The sequence below is a fragment of the Paroedura picta genome, chromosome 1, assembly GCF_049243985.1.
Source record: "Paroedura picta isolate Pp20150507F chromosome 1, Ppicta_v3.0, whole genome shotgun sequence".
NCBI classification, from domain to species: domain Eukaryota; kingdom Metazoa; phylum Chordata; class Lepidosauria; order Squamata; family Gekkonidae; genus Paroedura; species Paroedura picta.
In genome coordinates, this window is record NC_135369.1 from 193,847,711 (window position 1) to 193,868,306 (window position 20,596).

The window sequence follows — 20,596 nt, forward strand, 5'->3', positions numbered from 1 at the left end:
GACTCCACCGCTTAGAAGGGGAAGAGCCCTGTACCGGGCAAGGTTTAAGTTACTTGTAAATTGTTGTTCAATCCCCATAGGGATGTATAATGGTGTGTTTGTGTAGGTCAGCTTTTCTCAACTTTCTTTAGCGTTGAGAAATCCCTGACACACTCTTCAGGCTTCAAGAAGCCCCCAGGTGGCATGATCATGTGAATATGGTTGTTCTGAGCGTTGTTCCCCAATGTGGCACTTATCCCATGGCAAGTCCCTTGTCTGGAGGGAGGATCCCACCTTTATACAGCTGCTAGCAGAGGAATCAACAAGCTGCAAGCTGCCCTGAAGTGCCGAGACAGACGGAAAGAGCAGCTCTTTGAGTTGAAGGCAACTGCAGCTGCAGCTCTGGAGTACCGTATCTTGGGCCTTGTAGCCTGAAGGTCTTTTGCGCTATAAAACTGTATGTGCTTTGTTAGCAAGGGAGCGGCAGTGAAATTCATCAGTGAGATTTGGCTGTTTGGGTCTGAGGTCTTCAGGCTCCTCCCATGCAGCTATGCCTGGTTTGCTTTGTTTCTACTTCTCGTCTTTGGCTGCTAAAATCACCTTCAGCAAATACTACTGTTGTTTTCTGATCTGCTAATTCTCCCATCCAGCATTTGACCCATCGCTCTGTATCCCTGGGCCTGGGCATAGCGTGGAGCTGTCTTTATACCAGGGGTAGTCAAACTGCGGCCCTCCAGATGTCCATGGACTACGATTCCCAGGAGCCCCTGCCAGTGAATGCTGGCAGGGGCTCCTGGGAATTGTAGTCCATGGACATCTGGAGGGCCGCAGTTTGACTACCCCTGCTTTATACTATTGGGACACAAGCAACCGGCTTACATATCTGCCAGAGGTTACTGGGTGCTTGGTCAACCATTTGTGACCAGCCCACCTTTTCTGACAGGTCCACCATTTTGTTTCTGCAGATACCAAGGAACATGTTTTGTAATATGAAATTGCAAGGTCTGGAGGTGGTAGGGTTGCCAGCTCCAGGTTGGGAAACTTCTGGACATTTGGGGATGGATCCTGGAGCGGACAGGGACCTCAGTGGGCTACAAGGCCATAGAGCCATTCTCCTCTGAGGAAACCGATTTCTCTAGTGTGCAGATGAGCTATAATTCCAGGGGATCCCTCTGGAGGCTGGCATCTCTAGGAGGTGGGGTTCTCCTCTTTTTTCTGTCATCCCCAAGGCCTTCAAATCTCCAAGCTGCTGCCAGTACATCTACCAGTATGCGGTCAGTATGTCGACCTGTCTGTATACTTATCTGTCTAGGAACTAAAGTCTCTCTTAACACGAGTGCTAGCAGCTTTTCCCTTGACAGTGATATTGTGCATCCTTAATGTGCCTTGACTGTACTTTCACAGCTCAGTTCTTCTGTTTTGTTCTTTTGAGGAAAGATGACTCATTCTTCTACTTCCCCGCTTACACTCAAAGCCGTTTAAATGCCACTATCTATAGCACAGTTTGCATACCTGAGGATTGTCAAGAGTAAAAAGCCAAGACAAAGGAGGAGCAGACAGAAAAATTAAAGTAGCCCGGGAGGAGAGGGGAATAATCAGGGTGGTCCAGGGCCCCAGGTTGAAGGAGTGAAGCCTAGTAGATCAAAGAACACAGAATTATGTCTGATATATGGGTGCCCAATTCTGACCACGTGATTTTAGGGCACTTCCATGAACACACACACACACACACACCTCCAGAAACAAACATCACACAACAGATCATACCCTACAGCTAGAATGGGCAGCTCTGAAATGCTATAAGTAGCAATCGGGGCTGTCTCTCCAGAAACACATAATCCCATCCAGTGAGCTGGAGGCCCTTTGGCCGTCTCTGAGTAACTTCAGACAACGTATGCTGACTGAAGTGGATAGGATGCTAAGAGCAGTGAGGCCAACCACATGCCCGCTAGATCCCCTGCCCATCTGATATAAGAATCAGAGGCCCCCTCTGGGAAATCATCAACCTCTCCCTTTCAATGGGAGAATTCCTGCAAGGGCTAACAGAGGCAGTGGTATGCCCGCTACTGAAAAAACCATCTCAGGACCCATGAGAGTCCGACTACTGTCAACCGTCTCACACCTAGCATTTCTGGGGGAAGTGGTGGAAAGGGCTGTCGCAGACCAAATATCAACATTCCTGGAAGAAACTTCAGTCTAGACCCATCTCAGTCAGGTTTTGGCCTGGCCATGAGGTAGAAACAGTATTAGTTGCCCTGACAGACGGCCTCCGCCACCAGTTGGACTGAGGCAGGTTGATACTGCTTGTACTACTAGGTCTCTCAGCAGCGTTAGACAGTCAACCATTAAGCTTCTAGCTCGTTTTCTCACCGATGCAGGAATACAATGGACAGGCCTTCAGTGGTGGATCTCCTTCCTCTGGGGTTGCAGACAGAGGGTAGCAACAGGAGAGAGATCATCAAGCCGCCGCCAACTTACATGCAGAGTCCTGCAGGGGGCAGTCCTCTCTCCAATGCTATTTAACATCTCCATGCACCCTCTTGCCCAACTGGGATGGAAGTTTGGGCTGGGATGTCATACATATGCAAATGACATACAGCTCTTTCTCCTGATGGATGCCTTGACCCCCCCCCCCCTTGAAGCATTAGCCAGCTGCCTGGGAGCAGTGATGCGGTGGCTCAAGCAGAGACATCTGAAGCTCAATCCTTCAAATACAGAGGTCAGGAAGGGTCTCTGTCCTGGCCCCAACCTGGTGGAATGAGGAGGTCGGGGCCCTAATGGAACTGAAAGAATTCCACTGGGCCTGTGAAAGGGAGCTCTTCTGCCAGGAATTTAGTTGAAGTCGACCAGAACCAACAACACCCACTGGGCCCCTGAATCTCCCTCCCCTTGAATCCATACAACTGAACTGATCAACCATGGTTCTGTTTAATTGTTATTCTGTTTAAATGTTATTCTCTTAGTTATTACTGTAACCATTATTGTTTTTTTTAATCTGACATAATTATTTTGATGTATCGTTCCTATATATTTCATGTAAATCACCCTGAGCCTAATTGGGGGGGGGGGTTATCTAAATGCAGGAAATAACAAACAAACAAATTAATTAATTAATAACTTTCTGTCCACTGGCATTATTTGGTATTCACATCAAGTCAACTTTGACATAGAAGAAAGGGGGAAATGCAGCTGCTGAAGAATTGGAACAAAAATAGATATTCTGTAAACACCGAGAGAAAGAATGACGGTCATTCCAGAAAGTGAAGTTACCTGGAGCTTATGGGAGCCAGACATTGGTCTATGAGGACTTGGACTTCATGTGCTTTCAGCTCTAAATGTGACACTGTTGATCTGTCAGTCTTCAGAGCAGTCCAGCTTGCTTGTAGGGTTTAGAAAAGCTGTTGTCTGATGCACCAGGAACCTATATTTTCTCACCAGGGTCCAATGCATGGCAAGAAATCTCAGGTGCTGCTCTTGTCTTTATTTCACAGATGTGATTTCTTGGGAATGGATTGCCCAAATAAGTAAATTAACTGGCATCTACCAGTGTATTAATTCTTGATCCTTTTGGATGTGTTTGTACACTATCGTCGTATAACTGTTGAACACCTTGAGGGCCTGTTGTTGACTTTCACAGCCCTACAACATACCTGAAGGACCTCCAGCTCTCATATTTGTCTAGTTGACCACTAAGATCATCTTCTGAGGCCCTTTTTCAAGTGCCCCTGCTTTCTCTAGGAACTCAAGACAGGGTCTTCTCAGCTGGGGCATCACAATTATGAAACTCTCTCCCCACAGATATTGATCTCTTCCCTTATATTTCCATCTTCTACCAGTGGAGGACAAGTTTTTTGTTGCACACATGGTGTTCCTTCAATAACCACTCCCACTCACTCTATGTTTTAACTATTGTTTTGTGTTTCCACCATTGTATTATAGGTTTGGATTTAATAGTTTGTAAGATGTGTTTTTATCATGCTATTAGCTGCCTTCATGATCCTGGTTGGTCAGAACCTTTTAAATAAATAATAAATTGGGTATAAAGGCAACATGAATTAAAAAAAAAATAGCTAAGGATATGGTGTTTTATAGAGCCAGACTTAGGGCTTTGACGAGTAAAGACTATAAAGTGAATAAATCTCTTTCGCCCCCCAGTGGAAGGATTCAGGGGGGGTGTATCTCTCCCTCTGCCCCCCAATGAAGATTCAAAGTGACTTTTAAAAATGACTTTTGCATACTGTAAAATAAGTAAATATTTAGGTACCATTCACATTTCCTCGCTTAACTTTTCTGGAGCAGTGTCAAGAAGCATAAAATAAAATCTTATCTCAGAAGTAGTCTCATTTTATTCCTCAAGTAATTATTTTTATCCTTCAGTAGGTGCCTCTCTGCCTGCTGTTGTGCTAACGTTGCTACCTCTCTTGTTAATTATACTCTTTTCTGCTTGCTACACAAGGGCAATTTAGTCAGCATATAGTAATTAATTCAACCCAAATCAAATACAGTAAAAAATGCAATTAGGCGCCAAAGTACACACACTTTATTTCCTCTCTGATGCATGTCTGTTAGCAAACAGAATGAAAATGTCAAGAGTGGCCATAGGTAAAGAAATTGAAATTTGTGTTAAACACCTGTTGTGTTTTGTGACATTTTGTTTTAAATCTTATATTTAATTCACCAAGAGGCGCTTGTTGGAGCTCTTTGGTTCTTTCATTAGATTCAGGCTTTGAGATGGGGGTGGGAATGTTAGCACACAGTTAAAAATATTTGTGACTTTTTTGTAGGAGTGAATACAAGGCAGTATTCCACATCAGTCCTGCAAAAGGAGTGCACAGAATTTCTTAGCCCTGGATTTCATAACCCTGGGGTTTCTTGAGGGCCGTGGAAGGGTTTTCTGAATGAGTGGGAGTTAATTAATCTTTAATATATATGGTCATGTCAACCCTCCCCTCCCTCCCAAAATGGCCAAAGATGGGCCTGGAGGGGGTGGGAAGGGGAGGGACCCCAGGTGGCCGTGTCCACAGCTCTGCTTCCCAACCATCTTCTGCATCATTGTTTCACTTTTGGGGTTTCTCAAAGCCTGAAGAATGTTTCGGGGGGGGGGGTTAAATGCTAAAATTTTACAAAGGCTGTCAGATGCCACTGCAAAACAATATTAAATACTACAAAAATGAAAGATAAAATACAACATACCACAGTAGAAGGTATATGATTAGCCTTGAGTAACACCTCACAGAGATACCACACAGGACTTCAGTTTCTTAGCAGCTTGATCAAACAAAGACGTTTTGTAGGAAATATAGACCTCAGAGTCTGATAAGAGAAATTTCTCTTCAACCGAGTGACAGTTTGCACTAGAGAGAAGTGGAACAAGAAATTTGGCCCTGGATTCTTCACAAAGTGGGCATTCCATGATATATCTTTCAATGGGAGAATTCCCAGCGGGGCTGGAAGAGGCAGTGGTACGTCCATTACTGAAGAAGCCACCTATGGATCCGTGGGAACCTACCAACTACTGCCCCATCTCGCACCTAGGATTTCTGGGGGAAATGGTGGAAAGGGCTGCTGTGGACCAAATATCAGCATACCTGGGAAAAGCATCAGTCCTAGGTCCATCCCAGTCAGGTTTCTGGCCTGGCCATGGGGTAGAAACAGCACTGGTCACCTAGACGGAGGACCTCTGTTGCCAGCTGGACCAGGGCGGGTCAGTGCTGCTTGTGTTACTCAAACTCAGGGCAACATTTGACATAGTTGACTGAGCTCCTAGCTCAATGCTTCCCCAACACTGTGGCACAGGGGACAGATTTCCAGTGGCTGATCTCCTTCCTCCAGGGTCACAGACAGAAGGTAGCAATTGGAGAGAAATGGATGAGCTCCTGCCAGCTCACTTGTGGAGTTATTATTAATTATATATTTGTATACCGCTCTCCCCTGAGGCTCAGGGCTGTTCACATGGAACGTAAACTGTACGTAGAACTTTGTTTCTATATAAGATGTATAATGAACTGCAACAATAATAACAGTAACAATAGCAACCACAATGGTAAAAGTATGCAGGTGACAGTCTTATCAGAATAACGGTTTGAACAGGTTCATGGTTCAGGTCGGGTATATGGATTCCTGGGAGTGAGGTTCAGGGGCCCTGCAGATGTTGCTGATTCTGGTTGACTTCAACCAAATGCCTGGTGGAAGAGCTCTCTTTTGTAGGCCCTTTGGAACTGTTTTAGTTCCGTTACGGCCCTGATCTCCGGGAGCTCATTCCACCAGGTGGGTCCAGAACAAAGAAGGCTCTGGCCCTGGTTGAAGCCAAGCGGGCTTCTTTTGGGCCAGGGATCATTAGCCCATTGGCTAATGAGGATAGAGCTCTTTGAGAGGCATAGGCAGAGAGGTGGTCCCTCAGGTACACTGGGCCCTGACTGTGTATGGCTTTAAAGGCCTTACCAGAATCTTTAGCCTGATCTGGAATTCGACTGGTAGCCACTGCAGTTGATAGAAGATGGGCTGCAAGTGAGACCTCCATGGTGTAACCGTGATGACCCTGGCCGCTACGTTTTGGACCAGCTGTAGTTTCCGGATCAAGGTTAAGGGCAGTTCTGCAGGGAGTGGTCCTCTCTCCAGTCGTATTCAACATCTTAATGGGCTCTTTTGCCCACTTGATGCGGAGATTCTGGCTTGGGTGCCATCAATATATAGACGACACCCAGCTCTTCCTTTGATGAATGGCCACCTAGATTCACTGCCAAAATCTTTAGCCAATTATATGGAAGCAGTGACGGGATGGCCCAAGCAGTGTTGTCTGAAGCTCAACCCTTCAAAGGTGGAGGTCCTATGCCTGGGTTGGAAGGGTCCAAGCATGGAAGAACGATTGGCCAACTTGCACGTAGTCCAGCTGCTAGTAGGTCTATCTGCCAGGAGCCTGGGCATGATCATGGATGCTTCCCTCTCTATGGAGACACAAATCACAAGAATAGCACAATTGTATTCAGGAATACAGTGAGTGCTAGATTGTGGGGGTGGGGTGGAAGAACTCTGTGGATGGCTTCCCCCTCCCCCCAGGACGTGGGAAGGCAGCAGGCAGCTGTAAGGGTGACATGTCCCTGGGCGAGGCTAGGTGGCTCGGTCGTCTAGGGGTGAGGCACCCTCCCGGGGACCTCTGAGCTCAACAAGATGTCCTCCATGATCTCAGGGGAGGAGGACCCATCACAGTGAGCGTACCCATGGTCGTTCTACATCTGGGTCACAAAAATAAGAAGCATGCATACTGGATGCGATCTTGTGGTACTTGTGGACTGTAAGCTAAATATGAGCAGACAGTGTGATGCAGTGGTAAAGAAAACAAATGTAGTCTTGGGCTGTATCAACAGAGGCATCACATCAAAATCACAAGAAGTCCTGGTCCCACTGTCTTGGTCAGAACCCACCTGGACTCCTCGAGGCCTCACTTCAAAAAGGGCGTGGACAAAATTGAGAGGGTTCACAGGAGAGCGATGAGAATGATCCAGACCTGGGAACCAAGCCCTTTGACTGGGGACTGTTCAACCTGGAGAAGAAGAGGTTGAGAGGGAACATGATTGTTCTCTTTAAGTATCTGAAAGGCTGTCACTTGGAGGAGGGCAGGGAAAGGTTCCTGTTGGCAGCAGAGAACAGGACCTGCAGTAATGGCTATCAGCTAGATATTGAAGGGGGGATTTCAGAGTAGTTCAGCAGTAGTACAGGCTGCTTGGAGAGGTATTGAGCTCCCCCTCGCTGGCAGTCTTTAAGCAGTGGCTGGACAGCTACTTATGATGGATGCTTTAGGCCAGGGGTAGTCAAACTGCGGCCCTCCAGATGTCCATGGACTACAATTCCCATGAGCTCCTGCCAGTGAACGCTGGCAGGGGCTCATGGGAATTGTAGTCCATGGACATCTGGAGGGCCACAGTTTGACTACCCCTGCTTTAGGCTGCTCCTGCATTGTGGCCCTTTCCCAACTCTATGATTCTATGATTACTCCATGTTTTCAGACTTTGGATTGGAATGTGTCAGGAGCTCTGTTTTGTCTTGAATCTTGCTAGCCAAAGACATAGGACAACTGTTTCTTTCAGGTAACTGACAGCGACAACTTTTGCTGCTCTTTAAATTAGGACTGCTTTATGATATATTAAATTGTTTAGTCATCTTGCCCCCAAATTGTGTTTTAACTCCCTTTGCCGGGACATTTCTGCTAGTCTACCAACAACCTTAGCAAAGATGGCTTTTAAACCTTTTTTCTAATTCTTGAGAGAACTTTGGCTAGCAGCCAACTGCTTTTATTGCTTGAAGGAACAGTCGGGTTTGATTCCCAGCAATATCTGTTCTATGTTAAGCAACTAAATTAAATTCCTTAGTCACCGGCTGTTTCCTAGCATCTGAATGTAATTGTTACTATTGATCTGCTCTCAGGCTCCAATTCTTGGCTGTAAAATCTTTTGCAAGCTACATTTTTGGTCCGTTTTTGCCCCAAGCACTAGAGAGATGAAATTATAGGCCAAGGAAAAAAGGGTCTACCTGTTAAAGAGTCTATTATTAGAACTGTTGGCTCATTGTAGAGACAGGCCACACAATGGAATGTTTGACTCATGTTGTTTTACTTTGCTTCTATAAGACATCCTTTAAAGTGACAGATCTCCTTGGGATTTTTTTAATGGCTCCATGCAATGTTTTGTAATTTGCTATAGCATTTGTTTAGCTAATTGTGCAAGAAAAACCGACAATGAGGGAATCCTGTATGGTGTTGGACTAGAATCCAGGAGACCCAGGTTCAAATCTACACTCTGCCCTGGAAGCTTGCTGGGTAACCTTGGGCCAATCACAACACTCTCAGCCTTACCTACTTCACAGGGTTGTTTGATAAAATAGAGGAGAAGAGAACGATGCATGCTACTTTGGGTCCTCATTGTGTATTAGAAGGTGGGGTATAAACCAAGTAAGTTTAACATTTGTGTTTTACACGTACACCCAGATATTGATTTGTGTGGCTTGCTTCTTTGAGAGTTATAAAAGAATGGGGAAGTACCCCCCCCCCATACACGCATAGGTTTGCCTTCCCAAAATGCTTGCTTGCTTGCTTGCTTATTTTTACAAGGCCTATATATGGCATATACTCGCATATAAGCTGACCTGCATATAAGCCGAGGCACTTAATTTTACCACAACTTCTGGGGAAACTTATTGCCTCATATATAAGCCAAGAGTGGGAAATGCTCCATCATCACAGGCTCTCCCATCCAGCCGCCCCCTCCCAACATATACAGAAAAGTCAAGAGGATGAATAGCTGCTGGTTTCTGTACCTCACTTTTCACTAATCAAAGGAGTCTCAAAGCAGCTTACAATTGCCTTCCCTTCCTCTCTTGATGGCAGACACCCTGAGAGAGCTCTGACAGAACTGCTCTGTGATAACAGTTCTGGCAAGAGAACTAAACAGGGTCCCCCAGGCCAGCAAACTAGAGCAGAACAACAGGACCCGAAATAGGCAACCTCCTACAACAAGTAGAAGAGCTACCAAGCTGGGAGAATGGACAACTCTAACTACAACTGCAGTGTCCCCCCCGAACAAAACACTGAAATAAAGAATTGTAAAACTCAACACTGAAAGAAAGAACTGTAAAAATCAACTTTTAAAAGGAACAAACCCCCAAGAAGAAAAGGCAAACAATGCTGGCCCTCAGATAAAAGAAGAAACACTGAAGAAACAGTAAATCCCAAAGCACCCCAAACCCCCCCCCCACAGAAACCAAAAGAATAATTTGGAAGAAGTGATTTGGAAAAGAAGGGGGAAAATATCAGAATCCCTCAGTCAAACCATTGATGTCCTACAAGCTGCCAGAGTAGGCTCAGCTTTCAAGATATTTGCAGAAGGCAATGGTTAGCTGGGGGCAATTAGCTCACTTAGTTTTTATGATCTTTGCAGAAGGAAAAGGTTAACTAGCTCACTTGCAAAGAGCTCCGGTTACAAATGCAATACTACATGAGGCTGGCTGGGGGCAGGCTGTTAATCAGTTACCCACGCATAAGCCGAGGAGGTCTTTTAAGTGCTAAAAACTGTGCTGGAAAACTCGGCTTACATGTGAGTCCTAGTTTCAAAGCCCATTTATAAAAATGGGCTTTGAAAGGGGAGTAGGGGGGAGGGAGACGGCCGGGCGCAGCCACCCACACACCCGCACGTGTGGCAACAACCCTGGCGAAAGTGTGTTGTGCGGCGGTGGAAAGGAACGGGAGGCGGAGCACGCGGGCCACTCACTGGTGCTGGAATGGTCATGGTTGAGACAGTGCAGTCGTGGAGCTGTCGGCGGGAGCGGCTGTGTAGGCGGGCGAGGTGGGGCGGCAGCTGTTCACGTTTCCCCTCGCATAGGCAGGGGGAGGCGTCATCGTGGCAGCGGCGGGCCGGGGCAGAAGCGTCGGGGCTGTGGAGTGGGGGGCGCGGCAACGGGGAAGGCAGGATCGCATGCACGGGAGGCCGCGCATGCATGGTGGAGGGGTGGGGCTGGGCTGGGGAGGGCAACCAAGCATGCGCGGGAGTCCGCGCATGCCTGGTTCAGTCTAACGCCATGGCGGCAGCCGTGCGGGATGCGCGGCATAGCCACGGCGCTAGAGGAAAGGCAGGAAAGAGGCTTGGAGGCGGAGGATGGGGGGAAGGTAAGGAGGCGCAGGGCAAGCGTTGTTCGGCCGGGGAAAGGGACGGGCGGGGGGGTGGAAAGTGCGGGGATGGCAACGGCTGTGGTGACGTGGCAGCAATGTGGGAAGGGGTCTGGGGTGAGGGGGGTTAGCGAGGGGTGGGTGGGTCCTTGCATGTCTGTGTGTGGTTGCGTGTGTGTTGTGGTGGAAGCGGCGGCGGCAGCAGCGGTGGTGTGGGAAGGCGTATGGGGGCGAGGGGAGGTATTTAGCAGTGGGTGTGTGAATGTGTATGTGTGGATGCGTGTGCGTCTCGTTTGGAGCGTCATCTTCGTGGGAAGAGGCCTGAGGGGGAGGGGGGTAGTAAGTGCTGGTTGTGAGCGTGGGGGGGAGCGGGAAAGGAGCACTGTCCCGAGGGCAAGGGGAAGGTGCCGGGAGGACTCACGGTGTAGGAAGGCTGCTTGTCTTTCTCTGCAGCGAGTCCCCTGGCGGGCAAGGCCGGGCCAAGCGAAGCGCGGCTCCCCATGGCCTGCTTGGCCCTTGAGTGGCACTCGGAGGGCGAATCAGGAACTGCTTCGCGGCTCCTGATTCGCTCCTCCGAGTTTTTATCACGGACAGGGCCCGCCATATCTCCTCCCCCTTAGGGCTTAGTGCTTTATTTAGACCGCTCTGCAGGAGCGGTTTAAAGATATACGGTAGGTCTATGGGAGAGGGAATGCTGCATAGCATAGTTGGATCTCGTGAGATCTTAGAAACTGAGAAGGGTTGGTGTTTGGGTGAGAAACCACCAAGGAAGACTTTGCAGAGGAAAGTAAGGCGCATAAATAGATGAAGCATGGACCACTGGTCCATCAAAGTCAGTCTTGTCCACTCAGACAGGTTTCGGCTCTCCAGGTTCTCAGGTGAAGGTCTTTCACATCACCTACAACCTGTTACTGGAGATGCCGGGGATTGAAGCTGGGACCTTCTGCGTGCCAGGCAGATGCTCTACCGCTGAGCCATGGCCTTTCCCGAAGCACCTTGCCTACAAGCCCCTTGCTGGGGTCACCATAAGTTGGTTGTGACTTGATGGCACATATGTACGTATATGGCACTTTCTCAGGTTTACACCAAGCATTAAAATTTCAGCTTCAGTATTTTAGAGCCTGACTACCAAGAGACAGTGTTGTTTGTTAGAGGAAGCTGAAATGATCTCAGCAGTTTTGGATTTGAAGAGAGTTAAGTTGCCCAGTCTAACCTTGAAACAAAGATGGGGGACCAGGCCTTGAATCCGAAGATCTCTTCCGTCTGTTCTGCCACTTCTGTTGCTGCAGGAAGGGAAGAAAGAGTTTTTTCTCTTGATTCCTGGCTCCTGATTTGCTTCTAACACAGTTTCTGAGGTTTGCTTCTCCTTCTTCCCTGTCCTTTTTGCTAGCCGATACTGTATTTGATGCCAGCACTGGCTGTGGCAAACTTTTTGGCTGCAATAGCTTTAGTAGGAGGGTGGAATGCGAGCCTGGTATTAATGTCATTTGTATTGACTAAAAGTATTAGGCCATTGGATTATCTAAAATCAAACTTAAGTTCCTGGAGGGGGTGAGTTGGCAAGAGTTGCCAACTCCCAAGTGGCATCTGGAGATTTTCTTCTATTGCAATTCATCTCAAGACCACCAAGACCTTCCCCCGGGAAGAAATGGCTGATTAGGAGGAAAGAATGCCTGGCATCACATTGAAGCACAATCTGTAAAACATTTTGCCAATGGAAGAGTGCTTTAAACATGAAAATTGACAGTTTTGATTTCTGAACATTCAAGTCCAAGGCAGTGGCAAGGTTTCGGTGTTCTGGAATTGCAGATAAAAGACAGTGTACCGTTAAAACTATTGATATTAACTGTACAAGTGTTCGTGTTTTGTTATTTTTTTTACTTTTTGTGTGCGCCTTGGGATTTACTGTTTCTTTCTCCTAGTGTTTCTTTTTTATCTGAGGGGCAGCATTGTTTGCCTTTTCTTCTTGGGGTCGTGTTTCTTTTAAAAGTTGATTTTTACAGTTCTTTCTTTCAGTGTTCAGTTTTACAGTTCTTTATTCCAGTGTTTTGTTCTGGGGTGGGTGGGCATTGTAGCTGTAAGAGTTGTCCATTCTTCCAGTTTGGTAGCTGTTGTACTTGTTATAGTAGGCTGACAACTTTGGGTCCTGTTGTTCTGCTCTGGTTTGCTGGCCTGGGTTCTACTGCCAGAGCTATTTGGTTCTACTGCCAGAGCTATTCTCACAGAGCAGTTCTGTCAGAGCTCTCTCAGAGTGTCTGGCATTAAGAGAGGAAGGGAAGGCAATTGTAAGCCGCTTTGAGACTCTTTTGGTTAGTGAAAAGTGAGGTACAAAAACCAGCAGCTATTCATCCTCTTGACTTTTCTGTATATGTTGGGGGTGGGGGGGCAGCTGGATGGGAGAGCATGTGATGATGGAGCATTTCCCACCCTCAGCTTATATGCGAGTATATACGGCACCTCATCTTTGATTACCGTTTCATGTACAAGGTAGAATGATTAATGGAAGTGTCCTTTTTCTTTCCAACAGGCAGCCAGATAAATTGGTGGTGGTGTGGACAAGAAGAAGTAGAAGGAAATCTTCTAAGGTTAGTCTTATTCAATAAAGTCAGGTTGCCAACCTGCAGGTGAGGCCTGGAGATTTCCTGGTATCACAGTTGATCTCTGGACTGCAGAGATCCAGTCCATGGCTCACTTTCAATCCCTCCAACCTGTTGTGAAGTTAGTAAACTGTGTCACAACATCCAGATACAGCCGTATGATAATTCTTTGCTGTATTTGGATATGGTTGGATTTGGATGTTGTGCCACAGTTTACTAATTTAACAGGATTAATTTTTGCTTTATATTCCCACTGTCATGATGGTTGTTCATGGTCTGAGGAAGAGTGCTTGCACTCGAAAGCTCACACCTTGAATAAATCTTTGTTGGTCTTAAAGGTACCACTGGACTATGATTTTATTGTGCTGCTTCATGCCAACACGACAACCCACTTGAATCTGTTACAGGAAAGGGCAACCCCATGTTCAGTTGGTAAGTCAATGTAATGTTTATAGTTATGGCCTGGTCAGGCTCCTTCTGGAAATTTGATGATATTTCAACCGTAGTTGATAAAAAGGATTTGATACAAGACAAAAGGCCCATAGTTACCTGGGCCAGGTCTGATCAAGCAGATTATCTTTTTCTGTGGATCGCCATGTTTGTCTGAAGTAGCACGACAAAAATTGAGTCTAATAGCACCTTTGAGAAGAAGAAGAAGAAGAAGAGTTGGTTCTTCCCTACCCGAAGGAGGCTCAAAGCGGCTTACAGTCGCCTTCCCTTTCCTCTCCCTACAACAGACACCCTGTGAGGTGGGTGAGGCTGAGAGAGCCCTGAGAATCCTGCTCGGACAGAACAGTTTTATCAGTGCCGTGGCGAGCCCAAGGTCACCCAGCTGGCTGCATGTGGGGGAGTGCAGAATCGAACCTGGCTTGCCAGATTAGAAGTCCGCACTCCTAACCACTACACCAAACTGGCTCTCTATAAGACCAACAAAGGTTTATTCAAGGCGTGAGCTTTCGTACACAAAATTATCAAGGAATTACCCCCACATATTCAGGAAGAAATCTTTTCAGACACACCAAAGGAACCTCAAACCAGGTACCTTTTATCTTCTACTGAAAATCCACAAACCTGGCAACCCAGGATGCCCAGTTGCCTCAGGCATAAACACTATCACCACGTGGGTATCTGGCTATATGGACTCTGTTCTAAGACCCTATGCTATCAACGCTCCTAGTTATGTTCTTGACATCTCCGACTTCCTGAAGAAAATACAATCTTTGAATAACCTTCCAGGGAATACTAATTTAGCCACCATGGATGTGGAGTCCCTGTATGCCAACATCCCACAGACAGAGATTCCCAACTGAAGGATCTACAACAAACCTTCTTGGAACTAAAGTACCCACCCAATGAGGTCAAGAAACAGATTAACAAAACTAGAAGGATACCCGGAGAAAACCTGTTGGAAGACAGACCCCAAAGTGACAATTAACAGAACACCACTAGTGGTTACATATATTTCTCAATTCAAAACAGTTCAGCACATTATCAGTGACTTACAACTTCTACGCTATTGGATAACGACAGTTCTCTTTCCCAAGTACTGCAGGGCAAACCTTTTCTTTGCACAGACAACTCCTAATCTCAAACAACTCCTCACTCACAACAATGCAACACCTAATGTGAACATGGACACGGGTCCTAGAGCTTGCAACAAACCCAGATGCCAACTTTGCTACAACATACACTGCAATAACACAATCACTGGACCTAACAACATAACCTATACCATCAAAGGCTTATTCACTTGCTCATCTGAGCATTGTATATGCCATTAAATGCCAGCAATGCCTCTCTTTCTCTACATAGGACAGACAGGTCAAACTCTCAGCCAAAGAATTAATGGTCATAAGTCTGACTGTTTATGCACTGGAGGTTTCATGCCAGGCTGCAGGCTGGAGTTTTATTCGTGGCAGGTTGCCCTACCTCTTCCTGCACCCACATGGGGGAGCATTTGGCCTGGTGTGCCTCATCTGCTCCTGATTTTTGCTCCTACATGGGAAGTGGGGCAGTGAAGTTCCCAGTGTATAAACGGTCTCTGACATCAAAAATCACAAGACTGAAAAACCTGGAGGGGAACATTTCAACCTTCCAGGATATTCAATAAGGGACCTCAGCGTAGCGGTTTTATTGCAACAGAACTTCAAGAACAGACTAGAAAGGGAGATTGCAGAAATGCAAGTTATTACAATGCTCAAAGCAATGGCATACCCTGGACTCAACAAGGACGTAGATTTTTTATCTCACTATACATGGATATAACCTCATTCAACTCTTATATCCAATTTCATTTTAATCCCCTCTTTTTATTTTATTTTATTTGGGACAATGTGACTGTAATGTGATGTTAGTAATATGTAAGGTAATTTCGAATGTAACTCTGTGGTCTCAGGGCAAGCTAACTGGCCAGCACTGCTTGTCACTTGCATGGAGGCTCCATGGATGAGGCCGGCCACTAGTCTCTTTGAATGATTTCTTTTCACAACTGGGAAAGTGTCTGCCCTTAATTACTAACATGCACAGCTTTATTTCTCCAATGTTTTTGTGAACTACAACTGAACTCAAAAAGACTAGTTAGCTGTTTTAGCTAAGAATATGGCATATGGCATATGGCATATGACACAGTTTACTAATTTGCCACTGATTTACCTTTTATATATATCTGTACTCTTATGATTCTTGTTCCATTTTTTTTGAGGAAGTGTGCCTGCACACAAAACCTCACACCTTGAATAAATCTTTCTTGTCTTAAAAGTGGTATTAGACTCAGTTTTTGTAATCTTCCTGTGTGTGTGTGGTTTTAAAGAATGTCTTGCAGCAGCTTGTCGATTAATTATGTTTAACTTGGACCATTTCTAATATATGCCTGTCAGTAAAAACAGCAAGTTCTGGAGATTCAGGGTTAGATCCCATCCCTTGTTTCTTTCTGCACTCTTTTTCCATTGTGAAGGCAACACCCTTGAGTTAAGCACTTCCACTCACACAAGTGAAAGACCAGTGTCTTTCAAAGAGCTGAAAACATTTGTGTGTCTATGTATGTTGTGTGCCTAACACAAGAATAATATGCTCCATAGCAGACAAAGGGGGGCGGGGCATCAGTGGCAACAAAGTCCAAGCCTTAGTAAAGGTTTCCTAAGGGTACCTGATGTGATTCTCTTGGCCAGATTACATTTGTCTCCAGAGTCCTAGATCAATAAACATTCGTAGGCCTTTAGTCATCCTGCCGGTAATACAAAGTATTATACATGTTATAACTTTCACCTAATTGAATTCTAGGAAGTGAGTCAAATGCCGGTCTTGGGTTATGGGAAAGTATTTGTGTTCAAGAATTATGTAAACCTTTCCCCATCTTTCCTGGATTGCTCTTGTTGACTTCTCATGAAGGAGGGAGGCAGAATATACTTCAGTAGCAGCCTGTGGACTGAAAATATGAGAGGATTATTTTAAAAATCTGTGTACTAGCGAAATCAAAGAATCGAATTGCATATGTTCCAGTTTTACCAAACTCTGTGGGGTTATAAAAGATTTAGCATAGGATCCTGTTCATTTCTATAGCTTTATTTTTATTTTTTAAAATTTATTTATCACATTTATATACCGCCTTCCCCGAAGGCTCACAGTGGTTTATATGGAACGAGAATAGTAACAGTACAGAGAAATCATAAATCATTAAACATGGAACAATAGAACAGTAATGGAAGACAATAAATTCATAACTAGAACTTGTTGGGCCCATGAGTGGTCGGTACAGGCATTAGCTTCAGTTTCATAAGAGGGAGGCTCAGGGGCCCAAGTGGAAGAAGATGGAGTTAGAGGGCCTCAACCAAATGCCTGGCGGAGGAGCTCCCTCTTGCAGGCCCTGCGGAACTGTTCTATATCCATCAGGGCCCTGATCTCCCCTGGGAGCTCGTTCCACCAGGTGGGGGCCAGGACAGAGAAAGCTCTGATCCTGGTTGAGGTTGCGAGCTTCCTTGGGGCCAGGGATCACTAGGCAGTTGGAAGTGGCAGAGTCTTTTTGAGGGGAATAGGCCGGGAGGCAGTCCCTCAGGTACACTGGGCTAGAGTTTGAGGGCGGGCCTTCAGTGTCATAGGTTCATCCTTCCAGAGCTGCCATTTTCTCCACTTCCAGGTGAACTGATCTCTTTTGCTTGGGGATCAATGTTAATAGCAACCATCACATGGAGGTTGGCAGCTCTATTGGTGGATGGAGCTTTAAAGCTTATACCTCAAAAATGTTATAGGCCTCTATTTCCTATTAGTCCTCAATCTAAAGTATTTTTCATTTCTGTTTTCCATTACAATAAGAAGGAACTATGCGCTGTTGTTGGTATTTTAACATTAAATTATGTACAGGTGGTATCTTGCCCCACAAAGATTCAATAGAATTTATGGAATGAATAGTTACAAATGTTGGCAGTTCAATATTATTGATTACTGTCTTAAAGCATTGGGACAAGTGTGTAGAGCAGGGGTGGTCAGATTGCGTCTGTCTTAAAGCATTGGGACAAGCGTGTAGAGCAGGGGTGGTCAAATTGCGGCCCTCCAGATGTCCATGGACTACAATTCCCAGGAGCATTCGCTGGCAGGGGCTCCTGAGAATTGTAGTCCATGGACATCTGGAGGGCCGCAGTTTGACTACCCCTGGTGTAGAGTGTATGAAGGAGATTATTTATTTATTTAGATTTATAGACCGCCAGTCCCAGCACAGCCGGCTTGTGGCGGTTTACATTAAAAAGATAAAAACAACGTAAAACCCCCAGTACAATCAGTGGTCAGTGGCAACAATACACAGACTACTTTCCCCAATGCAACCCTCAGACCTCCTGAGCAGCCGTTGCAGTTGTGCTGATGGGTGACCACAGGCGATGTTTGCCCTGGAAGTGCTGCAAATACAAGAGTTTTAAAGGGGTATAAAGGGGAGGGACTTAATTTTACTACCCTGGCCTCAACCAAACACCAGGTGGAAGAGCTCCGTCTTGCAGGTCCTGCGGAACCCAGAGAGCTCTGTCAGGGCCCTCAGTTCTTCCGGGAGCTCATTACACCAGGTTGGGGCCAGAACTGAAAACGCATAAGGAGATAAGCGGTCCCTCAGATAGGCAGGAATCAAAACCTTGTCCTTGATCCGGAAGCTAGCCAGTAACCAATGCAGTTGCCGCAGCATAGGCTGAACATGGGCCCTCCAGGATGACCTTGTGAATACCCTTACAGCAGTGTTTTGTATCAGTTGCAATTTCCGGGTCAGGGACAAGGGAAGGCCCGCGTACAGTGAGTTATAGAAGTCTAATCTGGAAGTGACGGTTGCATGGATCACTGTAGCCAGGTGTTCCAAAGACGGGTAGGGCGCTAGTAGCCTAGCTTGACGTAGGTGGAAAAACGATATTTGGGCTACCTTTGTGATCTGAGCCTCCATAGTCTGGGAGGCATCAAGGATTATTCCCAAATTCCTTGTCTATGGTACAGGTGCAAGTTGCACCCCATCCAGGCAGGGAAGGCGTGTTTCCTGATCCTGTCCCCTTCTGCCCAGCCACAGGACATCCGTCTTCGGTGGGGGGACCGAAAGCATCCCCCGAAAGCATCCCCCTTCCCTCCATTTTATCCTCACAACAGTCCTGTGAGGTAGGCTGTACTAAGAGCATCTGATTGGCCTAAGGTCACCTTGGTGAGCTTCTATGGCCAAGTGGGGATCTGGACCTGGGTCCAATGCTCTAAAGCAGGGGTAGTCAAACTGTGGCCCTCCAGATGCCAATGGACTACAATTCCCATCAGCCCCTGCCAATATTTGCTGTCAGGGGCTCATGGGAATTGTAGTCCATGGGCATCTGGAGGGCCGCAGTTTGACTACCCCTGGCTGGGCCACAGTGCAGCAGCTTGAAACCTGAGATCAGTGGACGTGGTTTCTCCATTTCCCCTCAGGCTTCCAGAGCCCAGAACATCTGGCTGATGTGTTTTTCTAGTCCTTGGTGCCCATAGCTTTGTTGTGCTCATGCAACCTTGTGAGTTTTCCTTGTCTCCATAGATTTAGAGCTCTGCACCAGGAACACTCTGTTACTACAGTACCGGAGGCTTTAGCAAGTTAGGGCGACGGATGGAATCTTATTTCCAGTCAGAGCATGAGTAAGCTACCCAAATATTTCCTTTAACCTTTTTTTTTGCAAGAGTAATCTTAACTTTACCTTCTGGTTGATAGCAGTTAAGATAGTTCAGACAGTGTCTGGGCTGGCCATGATCACTTACGGTGAAAAGAGCAAATGTGCCTAAAATATGGGGCAATGGGGTAAAAGATGGCGTAATGGGTTTCCTTCACAACCACAGGCTTTTGTTTTAGCGGTTTGATTTGTGTAGGAGACAGGCAATGGATGCTGCTGCCCAGTTGCATCATGGAGTTAGCATGGCTTCCCTCTTGCCTGTGGCTTGATTATTTGCCATCTGGTCTCCCCAACCCAATCAGAGAGCTCGCTTGATAGAACCCTCCAGAAGAGGACAACATCCACTCCTGCTTCCCCCTTCTCAACATTGCCACATTCTGGAGGAGGAGGAGAGGAGGAGGAGGAGGAAAAGAAGAAGAAGAAATGCCATCTTTAAGTTTTCTCTCTCCCCCTCCCCCCATCCATCTCCTCTTGTCTCCGGGAATGCGGAGCCTTGACCTTGGGTGCCAGGCTGTCTGGCCTTTTGAAGATTTCCCGTGTTTGATGGGTTCTCACGGGATGGGGAGTTGGGTTGGGAGTTATAAACTGTGTCTTATTCTGCCCTGCCTTAGTTCCGATGAGGTACTGAGTTATCATTCCTGTTATATTGTTGTTTAAGACCACTGAAATTGTGTTATTCAGAACCACTGTTAAATTATTGTTGATGTATTGTTGTCGGGGACCCGCTTGCTAACTGAAAAAACAGGGTGCCCCTTTGAAGAAAACGTCACGCCAGGCCTGGTGAACGATACAACAGGAACAAGCTTTATTTCAGCAACGTGGAGTCCGCTGGTATGGAGTAAGAGCTTCCACCGAACTCCAGGTGGAAGCTCCCTTTTATACAAAACCCACCTCCTTAGGCTGTATTGCCCCACCCAGTACTTGCGGAGGGAACATGCTGATACAATCATGACTCATGCACATATGCGAGGTTTTCCGGGGTTCCCGATGGCCCATTTTCCTGGAACAAAGGGCCATCTCCGGGCCCTTGTCAAAAGGTGGAGGGGGACATTGAGGTTCTTTAGCGGCCATTGCCACCTCAACGATTGGGTGGGGCGCCCAGCTGCCGGCTTGCCTATGATCACCATGCCCTACCTCCGTGATCGCGGGCGCCTCTGATGGCGGGGTTCGGTCCGGTTCCCAAGCCACCAAGGACCGAACCACGACATTCTGCCCCC

General features: G+C 46.6%; 1 protein-coding gene across 7 annotated transcripts in view; it reads left to right on the forward strand.

The window, feature by feature from the left end:
* EHBP1 (EH domain binding protein 1) overlaps positions 1–20,596 on the forward strand; it is a 383,927-nt gene that overhangs the window by 47,042 nt on the left and 316,289 nt on the right. For all 7 annotated transcript variants that reach the window (XM_077315418.1, XM_077315449.1, XM_077315434.1 and 4 more), the window contains exon 3: positions 13,161–13,218. In XM_077315418.1, coding sequence (XP_077171533.1) covers positions 13,161–13,218 — 58 coding nt within the window. The remainder of the gene's footprint in view (positions 1–13,160; positions 13,219–20,596) is intronic.